We start from the raw sequence: 14130 nt of genomic DNA on the forward strand, positions 1-14130 counted from the left end.
GATCCAGGTCTAGAGTGGACCTTTAAGGGCTCAGGTCCACACAGATTGCCATTACTCTGGAGGAAATATCTTATTATATTTGCTTCTTTCACTGTGATTTTTGTCCAGTTTGTTGTTTTCCACATTTTCGAAGGCCCAGCTTCAAAGCTAACTCTCAGCACTTCCCCTCTAAGCTCCCTTGTTGCTTTTCCTTACATTCGTTAGCAATAGCTAGCCTTTCCAAGCAGTCCTCAGACACACTGTAGTCTGTATTATGGATATCTGTACATATATTAATCTCTCCTATTGAGTTCATAAGTCTCTCTAGACTCATCCCACTTCTCAGTCTTTATGTTTATTTCTTACACACGGAGGAGAAACCAAATGTTGGTTAAATGAACACATTCAATTTGCCACAAATCATCATGTTCTGATGGATGGGTGTATATGTCCTTGCTAATCCACATGGGCCCCCTCTAACTGAGTTTCTGCTTTAGTCATCTGCATTCAAGTCCAAGGGGCAAATAAGACCCCCAAAGCCAAGGTAGTGAAGTTCAAGTTTTAGTTTAGAACTGGGCAGATTCTAAAAGCCTAGAATTATTTTCTAGCTTTTACAGAATGAAAAAAATATTATCTGTGGCAGAAATGTAGAGGCATTCCCTCTTCACAGACCCATGATAAAGCAAATTGAACTTCCCTCTGGTCAAATATGGAACTTTGGTTTTGTTAATGCCATTGACATTCACCAAACTCCTAGGCATATTACTGAGAACTGGATTGATAAGGACTAGTAAATTATGATTAAGTCCCTGTAGTAAATCATAGCATATCAGAGAAAACAAAGACCCTGCAAAGCTATGCACAGAGGACTGCATAGAATACTGGAAGGGGAATGAAAAGACTGCAAAAAACAACTCAGCCAATGTTCCTGATTCTCAAGGCAGCCTGGAATAATATGAAGGTCTAGCTTTGGTGGCTCATAAAATCAGGCTTCAGTTTCTACTTTCATTACCTGCAAATTATGCAAATCTGGCTAGATCAGTTTCTCTCTAAACCTCATGTTGTCCTTCTGTAAAATAGGGAAATACCCATCTTAAGAGGCTGTTGGACAGATTAAGTGAGCAGATGTGTAACACATCCATTCCAGGGATGGAGAGAAAGGACTCTCAAAAGTGAATAGCTTTCTTCTGCCATTAAACCAATTGTAAATCTGTCTTAGTTACTTTTCTTGTTCCTGGGACAAAATACCCAACACCCACAAGTTAAAGGAGGGAACATTTATTTTAGCTCACAGTTTGTGGAGGTTTGAGTCTATAATAGGCTAGCTCCAAGGCAGGGTGGCATGGCTGAGGAGAAGTACTCCATGGGAGGCCAAGCAGGAAGTAACAAGAGCAGGACCCCCTTTTCCTTTTTATGCCATTTAGGCTACTACCCTATTTGTTAGTGCCACTCACACCCAAGGGAGGTTTTCTGTCTTCAGTAAACCCATTCAACCAGACCCAGAACTATGATAATCCAATCAGTGGACTGATCCAGTGATCACACACCTGTAATCCATATTTACACACCCTAGATCCAGCCATCTCTGAAAAGTCTCACCAATGAGTGCATGACGCTTTGGCAGGGCACCTAGATACAAACCATAACAACTGGTTCTGTATAGTATTTTTAAAGAGTTTAAGGCTAATTTGCTTAGTTCATTCATGCTGCTATAAAAGAATATCATATAGGTGGCTCATAACAATAGAAATTTATATCTCACAGTTCTGGAGGCTGAGGAGTCCCAGGTCAAATTGCTGGCAGATTAGGTTTCTGGTAAATGTTGCTTCCTGGTTCACAGAAGACCATTTTCTCACTGTGACCTCCCATAGTGGAAGAATCAAGGGAGCTTCCTGGGTCTCTTTATACGGCCATTAACTATTTATGAGGGCTCACCTTCTATGATCTAATCACTTCCAAATGCCATCACATTGGGGATTCAGTTTCAGTATATAAATTTGATGGTGGTGGGAGGGCATTCATTAAGTCTTTTGCATCTAATTTCAAGCCAGTTCCTTCTAAGGAATCTCATTTGTGATACTGGAAATCTGCTAATATTGCATTCAGAGACTCCAAGTCCATATAAAATCTAAACAATAATCAAAATGGCTCTGGTTAGTTGGGATTGAACACTGTGTCTAAGACTCACCCATTGTTGTGAAAATTAAGATGTTGCACCCCAGTCTCATACCTGCACCAAGATCAAGACTCTCATTCCCCCTCCTTCCAGGAATGTTGGTGGTTGACCTCTCTCAGTTAAGCCCCGAATGAAGAAATGCCCTTCATGGAAAACCACTTCTTGATCCAAGGTTTTTTCCACTACCCAAGGTTATTTGATCCAAGGTTATTTCCCCTAGAGCCTGTGACAGGTAAATGTGAAGGCACCAAAGTCTACCTTGATTGAAAACAACTGGGCAGGACCATCTCTGCATCAGAGCTCCCCAAGGGATAAGCCCAGGACTTTCCTGTAATCACATGACAAGTGGATTTCTCTCTCTACCCAGTCCTATTTGCTTATCCCTATTTTGCTTATCCCCTCCTAAACCTCCTTCATGCTAGTCTCTGCCTTTGAGTTTGTTTTCTGGTGACCCTGACCTAAAATGAATGCATTGTCTCATTTATTACTGATGTTAACCCTAAGAATGGGACTAGATATCTATGCTCTTTACAGGAAGTAACAGGGATTCTTGTCTTCTCCAACCTTGTAGAAATAGTGAGTAACAGAATGAGGATCTGAACTCATATCTTGCCCACTATTCTCTTTGTTACTGCACTGCACAGCTTTCCTGAAGTAGAAAGGTTAACCAAACTCAGCCCCGAGACACAATTCAATAGGCATCCCTCAGTCTTTAGTGAGACTAAATACAAGAATTCTCCATTTAAACAGCATGACTGTGCTTTTTAAAAGAAAAATCTGCAGCTGATACCGGGGTTCAGTGCCTTACTCAAGGACCTATGTGACATGTTTCTGCTTGGGCTTAGTTCCAGTGGGAGAAACATAGGTTTGCAGATAGATTTGCATATCTTTGTTTGCCAGAAATTTGAAATATGGAATCCAGCAGACCCCTTCCTTTCTTTGCTTTGATTGCCAAGGACTTTAGGACCAACTTCAAATGTGGTCTTACCTCATCTCAGTGTCTGATGCTATCTTCTCCTGCTGCTTTACATAGGAACCTCTTACATCCACAAACAAGAAATCCTGTTCTCTACTGTGCTTTCACTGAGGAACTTATTCTCCAGAGCGATAGAAATGATCACATTTGTGGCGAGTTGAAAAAGATAATAGCTTGCTATACTCTTTTCTTTTTCAGGGAAACTTCTCCACCTACAGCCCTTACATGCTCAGGCAGCCAGGCATGGTCTGATGTGATCCCCCACCCTCTGGCCACAGCCCATTGGACCACAGCAGGTCACCTGAGCTCAGACGAGTCCAACCATAGGTCAGGAGAAGAGTCTGATATGACCTCACAGAGAGTTCTCTGTAAAACCTTACACAATGCTTATTCACAGAGGTCCTTGTTGGGGGATTTGACTTGCATCACAGGAAAAAAAATGTTTTTGGTTGATAGTGAGGTGTTAGAGAAGTAGACACAGGAGAGAAGCTGAGTCATGTTAATTATGAAACATGATTTCATGTCTCCATGCTGGTGTTTCCTAGATCTGCTACGAGTCCGGAACCACTCTTCCAGTCCAGCTTTGTCTAAGACTGGTCCTATTTGCATTCATTTTTTTTTTACTCATGAATTTCAGCCTTTGCTTTATTGTTACAGTATGCACCCACTGATTGCAATCCATGCACAACTACTTTGAATTACGCTTCTGCTTTTGTCTCCCTGTAAACTGAATGTACATATGTGTGTGTGGGGGTGTGTGTATGTGTGTGTACACATATGCAAAATCTATAGTGTGTGTGTATATACTGTGTATATATATATAAAATACATGCATATAGTATGTGTATGTGATCTTCCTTTTTGTATGAACTAATAAGGAACATTTCACAGCAAACAGCTAGAGGTTCTTGTTTATCCTATGCCAGTTTTTAGGAACAAATTTAAGTCATTATTAAAAAATTGCCTATTACAATAAAAATTTGAATCTTCAGCCTCCACTGGGGACAGTCTTATCTGGTAACACTGGCTTTGAGTCCCTAGTGGCAAGAACTGGCTGGAGCTGTTCCACAGCTGATCCTCTCTGATAGAGCCTGCAGTATCCCTTTGATCACAAACCCTCTTCTCTGTTGTTTCACAACATCAGGCATTTTTTACCATCGGGGTGCTGCATTTTTCCTCAGAGGTTCTGGAAATTTCTCTGCAAAGTTTTTTTTCTTTATCCATATGTCCATCTCTCTCAGCATTTAAAAAAATGGGCTAGGAGTAAGCTTTGTGGTAGAGCACGTGCCTAGGAGGCATGAGTCGCTGGATTCCATCTCCTGCACCACTAAAAAATAATAAATAGAATTAAAAATGCCAAACTACAAAAGTGAAGGCAGGAAGCCTGGGTACTGTTTTCCTTACACTCAGGCAATTTTCCCCATGAACTTGAACCACCTAGGCCCTGTGGGTATGAAGGACTGTTCTTCCAGAGGGGACGCTTGTGCGACAGAGATGTTAGCTTTCCTTCTTTGAAAACTTAACATTTTAATCATTATTTACTGGAACAAGCCAGGTGCTGGCTAAGCATTTTCTCTACATTAATTTATTTTATTCTCACAGCTGAGGTGTGTTTTATACATATGTGCATTTACAGATGAAGTAACCAAGGCCCAGAGTTACCAAGTGACTTACACAAAGTCAATAGCGAGCAAAAGCAGATTGAAGACACAAGCCCTTATCCTCCTCAGTTCTGAGAACCTAGTTTAACCCACTGGGCTCAATGCTCTCTCATGTCTGATTTGTCTCTGCCTCTGCTGATGTTTGACACCATATTGGATAACATAAAGGCTCTGTCAATGCTTTAAGATGAGTGAAATGGGTTAAAGAAGCAGAGGAATGGAACTTCTGTGCACCACTGTTTTTCTGCAGCACCAGCAGAGAGATTTTTAAACTGGGGAGTAAATAGCTATCTTTTTCTCTGTTCTTCCATAGGGAGCAGTTTTGTGGTGAGTGAAGGGAGCTACCTGGACATCTCTGATTGGTTAAATCCAGCCAAGCTGTCCCTATATTACCAGATCAACGCCACCTCCCCATGGGTGAGGGACCTGTGTGGACAAAGGACAACAGATGCTTGTGAGCAGCTCTGCGACCCGGAGACTGGTGAGCCATGGGGGATCTGGGCCTAGGGAGCAGAAAGTGAGAGATGGCATAGGCTGAAGAAAGGTCTGTGTTCCCTCTGCCTAAAAAAAGCATCAATTCTGAACCATTGACAAGGGTCTTGATGTGAAGATCCATCAATGTAATCGTTATTAATTGCCATTTTCTGGTAAAGAAAGAAATTCTTAGAGAATGACAGAATCTCACAGTTGGAAAAGACCACAGAGAACATCTAGTTCAACCCAGCATCACAAAGTGTCTAGAAATTATCAGACAGCACTGAGCTTAGACCTCACCTACCACTTGGTATCTGGGTCTTCTAGAGCAAGACCAGAGAATGAAAAACGACACCTAACCTACAGATCTGTTGCTGAGTGAGTGAGATAATGCATGGAAAGTTCCCAGTACATTCATTTGTTCATATACTCACCCATTCAGTAGGTATGTCTCGAGTAGCCAGGCGTTTTTTTAGGCATTGGGGATACAACCAAAAATAAAATAGGCAGAACCTCTGCCTGATGTAGCATATTGTATATAGTGGGGTGAGAGATGACACTGAATCAGCATGGTCTAGTGTGGTAGCCTCAAGTCATTTATGTCTATTTAGTTTTAATTAATTAAAATAAAATACGTGTGTCTCCAGTGTTCCATAGCCTCAAAAGACTAGTGTGGCTACCTTCTTGTGCAACACAGGGATAGAACAGTCTCAGCATTATTGCAGGTTCTATGAAACAGTGATGCAATAACAAAATGAATAAATAAGCATAGTTAGTGCTTATGGGAGTGGGAACAGATGACAAGCACATGGAATGCCAAGCTGGAAGTGGGGGAGGAGTTGTCCTTATAGAGAGGTCTGGGAAGGTGTCTCTGGGAAGAAATATTTGAGCAGGTGTCTCAAGGTGGGAACAGAGGAAACCATGCCAATATCTGGTGGAGAGCGTTCTATGCAGGGGATCTACAATGGTCCCTGGGACACCACAAGGGGGTCATTTCTTCTACACTGTTAGGAGATGCGTGATAGTCAGGAGATAGCGAGGAAAGGAGTAGAGGTGCAATCTGAGGGATAGAAGAGATCTGAAGGTGGTGTTAGGGTGTTTCAAAGGATAATATGGACTTTGGATTTTACTCCAAATAAGACAAAAAGTGATTGGAAGATTCTTATGAAAAGAGCCATGTGTTCTGACTGGCATTTAGACAGGCTCACTCTGGTTGCTGTGTAAGTCTATTTAAGGAGTAGTCAAGATCCTGCTCCTTTAATCTAGGCAGGAGCTGGTAGTGGTTTGGACCAGAGGAGTTCATGAAGAAAACAGTGAGATATTATCAGAGTCCACATGATTTTAGGTATAGGACTGAGAGCATTTGCTATTGAATATTCAATGTAAGAAACAATAGAGGCAGAGATGATTGCAAATTTTTCAGTTGGAACAGTCAGGCAAATGAAGTTATCATTTACTGCATCAAGGGATGCCAGGGAGGGTCACGGGTGAGTGATGGAATAAAGGTTATCATTCCAGTTTTAAGTTCAAGTAGAAATGAAAAATGGGTACTTGGCTCATTTATTAAAAGCCCGCAGCTATACTGGTGTCCCACCACCCCTGTGGCTAGCAACTGTGTCTTACTGGGAAGTGAAGTGGCCTGGTTTTGTGTTTACAGTGTGCTTTCCACAGGACACTTTTACCTGGTGGATGCATAATGCCTAGTTGTGTCACCCATGGCCAGGAGGTGCCTCTCCTTGTTTATCTTGGCAGATAGTCTTGTGACTCTTACCTGACCTGTGTCTATATCATATCTGCCTGGCCCCTCGTCTAGTGCTGAAGCCCAAGTCTATTTGCACTGTATATTGTGGAATAGTGTGTGAGTCACCTTAAATTCACTAGTAAGTGTTCAAATGATCCATTAAAAGGAAATGACAAGAAAATAGGAGTCCAGTGTGCTAGGCAGAAAAGGTGCTCCTCAGTTCTTATCTCTCTCCACTGCCTTGAGCTATTTCGATTTGGTGTTCTACTTCTAATACCCAGGCATCCACCTTTGCTGCCCCGTTCCTGACCTCTGAATACCTGGCAGATATCTGAATCAACCACATTGAGGAGCTGGGTGGAGGTACAGAGCCATGGGCTGTATTAAGGGTGACTGAAGTCTGTTTCTGCTATAATAATGTTATATTCAAAATAGAAGCCACAGCAACATAAAATTGCAAGAATTCACTACAGGTCCATAACTCAAAGTCAAAGAAGAAGTGAGATCTGGAGATAGAAATGTGCATTTGGATGGTATTTAAACACAAGAAATACTGCCCTGTTTATACTAAATGCCTAGCATATTGCCTAGGTTACTTTTCTCTCATTGCTGGGACAAAATACCTGACACCCAAAATTAGAGAAGAAAGGGTTTATTGAGCTCACAGTTTGTGGAGATGTCTGTCCATGCTCAGTTGGCTCCAAGGCAGGGTGGCACATGGCAGAGGGCAAAGTTCAGGGTGGCAGAAATGAGCAAAAGCAGCAAGAGCAAAAGGGAGGAGCAGCAGCAGCAGCAGCAAGCCTCTTTCCCTCCCTTATATTATATGCAGGCTACCCTCCCCAGGGTGGGTGCAGCACTCACACCCAAAATCCCCGCATTGGACCATGAATCAATCAAAAACTCCAGAAGCCTGCCCCATGACTGCCTGAGGCTTTGGGGAGATGTGTGGACATGAACCATAACACATATGAATAATGTATTTCCATAGTACTGAACAAATGCTAGTTCTTGTTGCCCACAAAGAGAGAAACAGCAATCAGAGAAAGAGACATTCCAGGGTTACAAAGAAGTTAGAACAGAGCTTGAATTAAAACCTGTGTTTCCTTGCTCTCCATCCTCTCCTTTTCCTACTGGGGTGTATTGTTCTCTTTCCTCTGGGACTCCATTCTTAATCCCATTCCTGAGATTCTGTCCAAGCATTATGGAAATCTCATTACACAGGCATTGTATGGAGGGCCAAGGTCACTGGGCTCCTCAGTGGCCCAGGTGGGGGTCTGCTGTCACTGTCCCATCCCTCCTTTACTTCTTAAACTGGCATCAACTCAGAAATAAGGAGAAGGCTTTTCCAGGCTAACAAGTGAGTCTCTAAATGATAGAGCCATGGTTTCACTTTAAAATGACAATGCACACTTACCTGTCATTCCGGAGTCTCCTCAGACATATTTCTACAGTCTTGACATGGGGACTGCAAAGGATGGGGAAGCTACGTGGGGGATACAGTGTATCTATTGTGTTCCTTCTTATCTCACAGCTGAAGTTTTTCTTTTAAGCAAGACTTTTAGGCTCTATGTCATTGTTACCCTAACTAACGTTCCCTCCCAGATGCACACACACACGCAGACACATGCACACATACACACAGTCAATTATCCTCTTTCAACAGTCAGCAAAGTTCTTGTGAAACTATATGTCTGTGGACCTGGACCTTATCCTTTTTTTCTTTTCCTTTCCATAAAATGGAAACAAGATTATTGGTGGAAAGTAACAGAAGGGAAACACATTTGACTTCCCTCTGTGACACCCAAGCTAGGCCAGTGGTGCATACATGTGGGGCTACTTCCCTGCGGATCTTCTTCTTGTGCAATGTGGTGATTTTTGATGATCTTCATCAGCCATACGATTAAGCACAAACTTGTAACAGTGGCTTGATCAAGGAGCAGGGATGTGGTACTAGTTTGGAATGTAATTGCTACTCTCATGGTATTTTCTAGAATACACACACACACACGCACAGAGACATCCCTTAAAGCTGGAACTGTCACTAGGATCCACTGCATCCATGCTGATGGATGCCCAGAGAAGATAAGTGAAAGGACTCAGGTCACAGCCCACATATCAGAGCCAGGATTTAAGCCCAGGATCCTGTACTCTAGACCAGTACTTCTCAAATCCCCATAGGTCGTAGGACCATAGCGTGAGATTCTGCACTGCTAACACTAGGCCAGCTACTGCCAATGCTTCTGGCTCATCAACTGCCCTTATGACAGCAATGCTTTCCGTATTCTTTTTTCCCACACATTCTTCTCATGTTGGACATTCTTAGTGGGAGGCTCAGCTGCCAAATTAAATTGAATTATCTTGACAAAATTCTGTTCACTTTTATTGTCTCATCTTCTACCTCTTTATGCCGTATTCCCTAGTATATTAATCAAGCTTTTGTCACTGTGATAAAATGCTTGATATATATAACTTTAAAAAGGAAACATTTATTTTGTGATCATGGTATCTCCCCTGCCAAGTAAGTATAGGAAACATTTATTTGGATCATGGTTTCAGAAGTTATAGTCCATGGTCTACCACCTCTATTATTTTGGACCTGTGATGAGGCAGAACACCATGGAAGAAAGGCGTGGCAGAGGAAAGATGCTCACCTCATGGCTACCAGGAAGAGAGATCAAGGGAAGAACCAGAGAGGAGAGGGCCAGGGCCATAAACCCCTCAAAGGCCTTCCTGCATGAGTACTTCCTTTGCCTGCCTCATCTCCTAATAGTCTACTCAGTGAATGAACTCATCAGGGAATTCATCCATCCACAAATTCGGCACCCTCCTGGTTTAATCATCTCACTTGACCCTACCTCTGAAGAAGGCTGCACTGGCGATCAAGCCCTTGATATATGAGTCTTGGGTGGGGCATCTGTCTTTAAACCATAACACTTGGGCTCTAAGGACACCATGCATCTCTAATTCCTGAAGGTTCCATGCCCTCCAGGTCTTTATCCCTTTTGTAGACCCTTTACTCTCTTAAAAAGCCTTTCTCTTTCTACTGGAAGCTTGTGGAAGGCGGTCCATTCTACTTCCTTCATACTACCCAGACACTCTTTGTGCCATATACCTTCCTGAGGCCCTTCTTGGCCCTGACTAACAGGTTCTCCTTTCCACAGTCACAGCCTTTGTGATACCTTATGTAGTAATTCCTGTCTCTCTGCAGAGTCACTGTTCTCTTCTTACCTGTACTCAATACCAGACTGTAAACTTTGTTGGGGGTTAAGGAGGAAAAGACAGGATGCGTGTCTCATTCATCTCTCTTATCTTTAAAACTCTGAGTAATGCTGACATATAGTAAGTGAACAGAAAATAATAAAAATAGGTATGAGAAGTCAGTTTCAATCCTCAAGCTTCCTGAAACATGTATATACTCCACATTTGCTTTCCTTCCTATCCACTTACCCAACAGCTCAAATTAAATATTTTTAAGCTCTTGAGAAATGTGGTCACCAAGAACTATACAACAGCTTGTCTGACTGCCAGGACCTTCGCTTCTTGTCTTCCTAGTATATCAAACCCTCAGGAGCCCTCTTTGCTTTGTCCCCTCTATTCATATTCACAGCTGTCTCCCATGCACCCCATGCAAAGTCTTGCATTCTAAGTAGAGTGCAAGTTTCTTCCTCCACTGAAATGCCCTCTCTGCTTGAATCATCTTCTTCCCACCATCTTACATTTTTGCTTCTCACTTGCTTTTAGTAGAATGGATGACCTCCACAGAACGAAGAGTTGTTGACTAAAACAAGATTAAAGTTTGAGTTATTTGTTTTCTGTACTAGAATATAAGCTGATAAGACCAAGGACTGTATACAATTTACTTGTGTACCTTTGCCACCTCAATGCTCAGGAAACTATCTTATTCTTATAAATCATTCAAGCCATAAATGGATGGCACTACTTACAGGTGAGAGTGGAAATGTGAATAGAAGATTCCTGAATATATTTTCACGAGGCTTGATTGAGACCCACTTTGTAAAATTTAGTTCAATTTGTTAAATTCAATTCAAACAAGATTTGCTTAATTCCACAACTCATAAGTCTCTGTGTTAAGTGCTATGGGAAATCACAGGCAAATTGGGCAGTGTTCCTGTCTTCATGGATTTTACATTTTTACGAGGGTAAAAAAGAATCTGTTCATATATAGCTATTATAAAAACACAGTGTGATATAAATCAAGAACAATGTATTAACAAAGTGCCTCATGTCTGGAGAACAGGGAGAAATGTATTTTAGATGAGGATTTCAGGAGATAGATCATGGAGAGGATGACCTCCTAGCTTAGCCTTGTAGAATTAGTAAAGGAGTATGGGTAGGAAGGGGGCTGGAGGGGAAGGGATTTGATTACAGTAAGAGACAGAAAGTTTAAAGAGATTCTTGGAAGCAGCAGTGTAGCTGTCCTGGTACCTGGAGAATTTGCAGGACAGAAAATGGAAGCAGAGGACTTGGAGGGTGGTAGGGGATGAGATTGGGAAAATAAAATGAAGAAGGTTTATACAAAGGTAAGCAACAGGGCTGGGAGTGTAGCTCAGTGGTAGAACAATTGCTGAGCATGCACAAGACCCTGGGTTCAAATCTCAGCACTGGAGAAAAAGAACAAGAAGATGGAGGGGGAAAAGAGGACGGAGAAAAAGAGGAGGAGGAAACATCTTACTGGCCAAAAAAGAAATATCTCACCCAAAGGAAAAGCTGGACTTCTCTTAAATCTTTGTACCTCCTATGGCATAGTATTTGAAAACTCCCCAGCTTGGAACATATTCCAACATTATATGTTTCAGAAATGGTTTAGCCTCCCATAAAGATTCTCCTCCATTTATGGGTAAAATTTTATGGTGAGACAGTCATGCCTGAAAGCTTTTGGGGTCATGTTGATAGGAAGGATCATTCTTCCCATGTGACAAGATAAAAGAAAGAAAGTGGGGAAGATATCACAGCTGAAAAATACATGATACTTTGGTAAACCTGCCTGTGTGGTTGTGCGCCATATCCAAACACAGGTGTGTTTTTCCAGAGATCTCAGCAACTGGTATCTCCCATAGAGCCAATTACGGAAATGGACCTATGGTGTGTGGGAGCCATCTTGTATGGACTTGTGGGAGCTGCCTGTTAGTTTCTCAACTCTGTTCATTGGCATCATGTATGTAAGAAGCCGACAATGATGAGGATCTTTCCACCAGAAAATCTGGGTAAATGCTGCAGAAATAGAGTTTATTCTCTTCAGAAAGCAAATAATGAAACATTTACCAACACAATACTGGGTGGAAATGAGAGCTAATCAAAGAGTAAGCCAAAAGAGAGTTTATGGAGAACCAGAACATGACCCAAGACTAACATCAAGCTCCCTTCCAGAATGAAGGGTCACCCTTGCTGTTTATGTCTCCCAGGACAGGAAGTGAATACAAAAAGATTACTTGCTTTGGCCTCAGAGAGCACAACCCCAAAACATTCAGTTGGTCAAGCTTGGACTGTCAAGAACATCATCGTAGCTATTGTAGAACTTTACTAAAGCTATGGGAAATAGCTTTAGTAAAGTTCTTCACATGTCTGGTATCGTGTAGTTTCTGTTTATCGGTTGTAGGGCCATGGGAAAGTCAAATAACAAGTTTGAATACAGTTGAGCTTCATTTTTTGTAACCATGAAAGTGAGGAGAGTAATTTCTCTTTTAGGGTGTTTGTGAGGACAAGGTATAAATAAAATTTTAAATACTTTTGATCATTTCTTGACTTAGTGACACACTCAACATATAATGTTTACTCTGAGTTTTATAATCAGTTCCCCAGTTGTGTCTTCACTTATTAATTCCATAAATATTTCATAAGACATTTAATCCAGTAATGTGCAACTGTATCAGATTAAGTGGAAAGAAAATCAGGTAAAGCCTCTGCCACCCAGAAGCTGACTATTTGGTAGAGAAATTTACAGTATGCTGGATATTTCTGTACACTAACCTTTCATTTAGTCCTTGTGTGATTGTTAATTCTGTGCAATGAAAAAAAAAATTTTCTCTCCAGGCTAGTGCCAACATTGCCACAAGCTTGTTATCTGACCTTGCATATGTCCCATACTGTGAACTTGAGTTTCCTTGTCTTTAACAAAGCAGTGAGTGAGAAGTACTTATATCACAGGAAAGGTCCCTGGACATCATCTTCTCTGACCTAATGAGACTAATGGCTAGAATGATGCAGCACATGGCCCCATGTCACTTTGTAAATTAGTGGCAAGATACAAATTACAACCCTAAATAATTCCTAAGATATCTTCCAGCTCAAAATTCATGTTTCTATGACCTTTTAAGCACTAATAACTTAAAGCGTAAGTATGATTGAAACAATTTGTAAATGGCATTTACAGCAAATTGAATTTTCTTTTCACAATTGGTAGGAAATTCAGTCATGTTGGGCCATCATATTCAGTTTATTTTCATGTCTTCAGCAGCCACCTTTCATTTGTAATAGGATGTGAAATGAGAATAGCGTGTGTGCAGTTATGCCATATAGCTGTCTTCTATAATACTAAATATATCTAATGTTTATAGATCGTTTCTATTACTTGCTGAGCCCTGTGTTATTAAAGTTTAAGGGGATACAAAGGGCTTTACGAAAATGCAAAGTCCAAGAATTCACAAAGGGGAAGAACACCCCTGCTTTGAAGGAGATGGTAACATTGAGGCTTCTAAGTAATGTAGTAGACACATCGCAGTGGTGTAGTATGTACATGAAGTATACTATTAAATAAGCTGAGATATGATTGTGGAGAGTTAGTTGGGTGTGGTGCATACTGGTAATCCTAGCTATTTGGAAGGCTGAGGCAGGAGGATGGCAAGTTCAGGGCCTCCCTGGACAACTTAGTGAAATCTTGTCTCAAAAAGCAACAAATAGTATTTATGGATAGCTAGCTTTCTGTCAGATTGGAGATGAGAGACTAAGGCATAAGAATATGTTTTAGAAAGACCTTAGGTTTGCTTATTTTACTGATTGTTACACCTGAAAGTGAAACAGTTCCAAACATCCAACAAAAATACCTTTAATTAGGGAAGGAAGGGAGGAAGGGAGGAAGGGAGGAAGGAAGGAAGGAAGGAAGGAA

General features: G+C 41.4%; 1 protein-coding gene across 2 annotated transcripts in view; it reads left to right on the top strand.

Annotated features, from left to right (window-relative positions):
• Astn2 (astrotactin 2) overlaps positions 1–14130 on the top strand; it is a 901354-nt gene that overhangs the window by 374364 nt on the left and 512860 nt on the right. For both annotated transcript variants that reach the window (XM_005382610.2, XM_013513260.1), the window contains exon 7: positions 5106–5273. In XM_005382610.2, coding sequence (XP_005382667.1) covers positions 5106–5273 — 168 coding nt within the window. The remainder of the gene's footprint in view (positions 1–5105; positions 5274–14130) is intronic.

Source organism: Chinchilla lanigera, unplaced genomic scaffold (assembly GCF_000276665.1).
Source record: "Chinchilla lanigera isolate Chin_1 unplaced genomic scaffold, ChiLan1.0 scaffold00018, whole genome shotgun sequence".
Taxonomy (NCBI): Eukaryota; Metazoa; Chordata; class Mammalia; order Rodentia; family Chinchillidae; genus Chinchilla; species Chinchilla lanigera.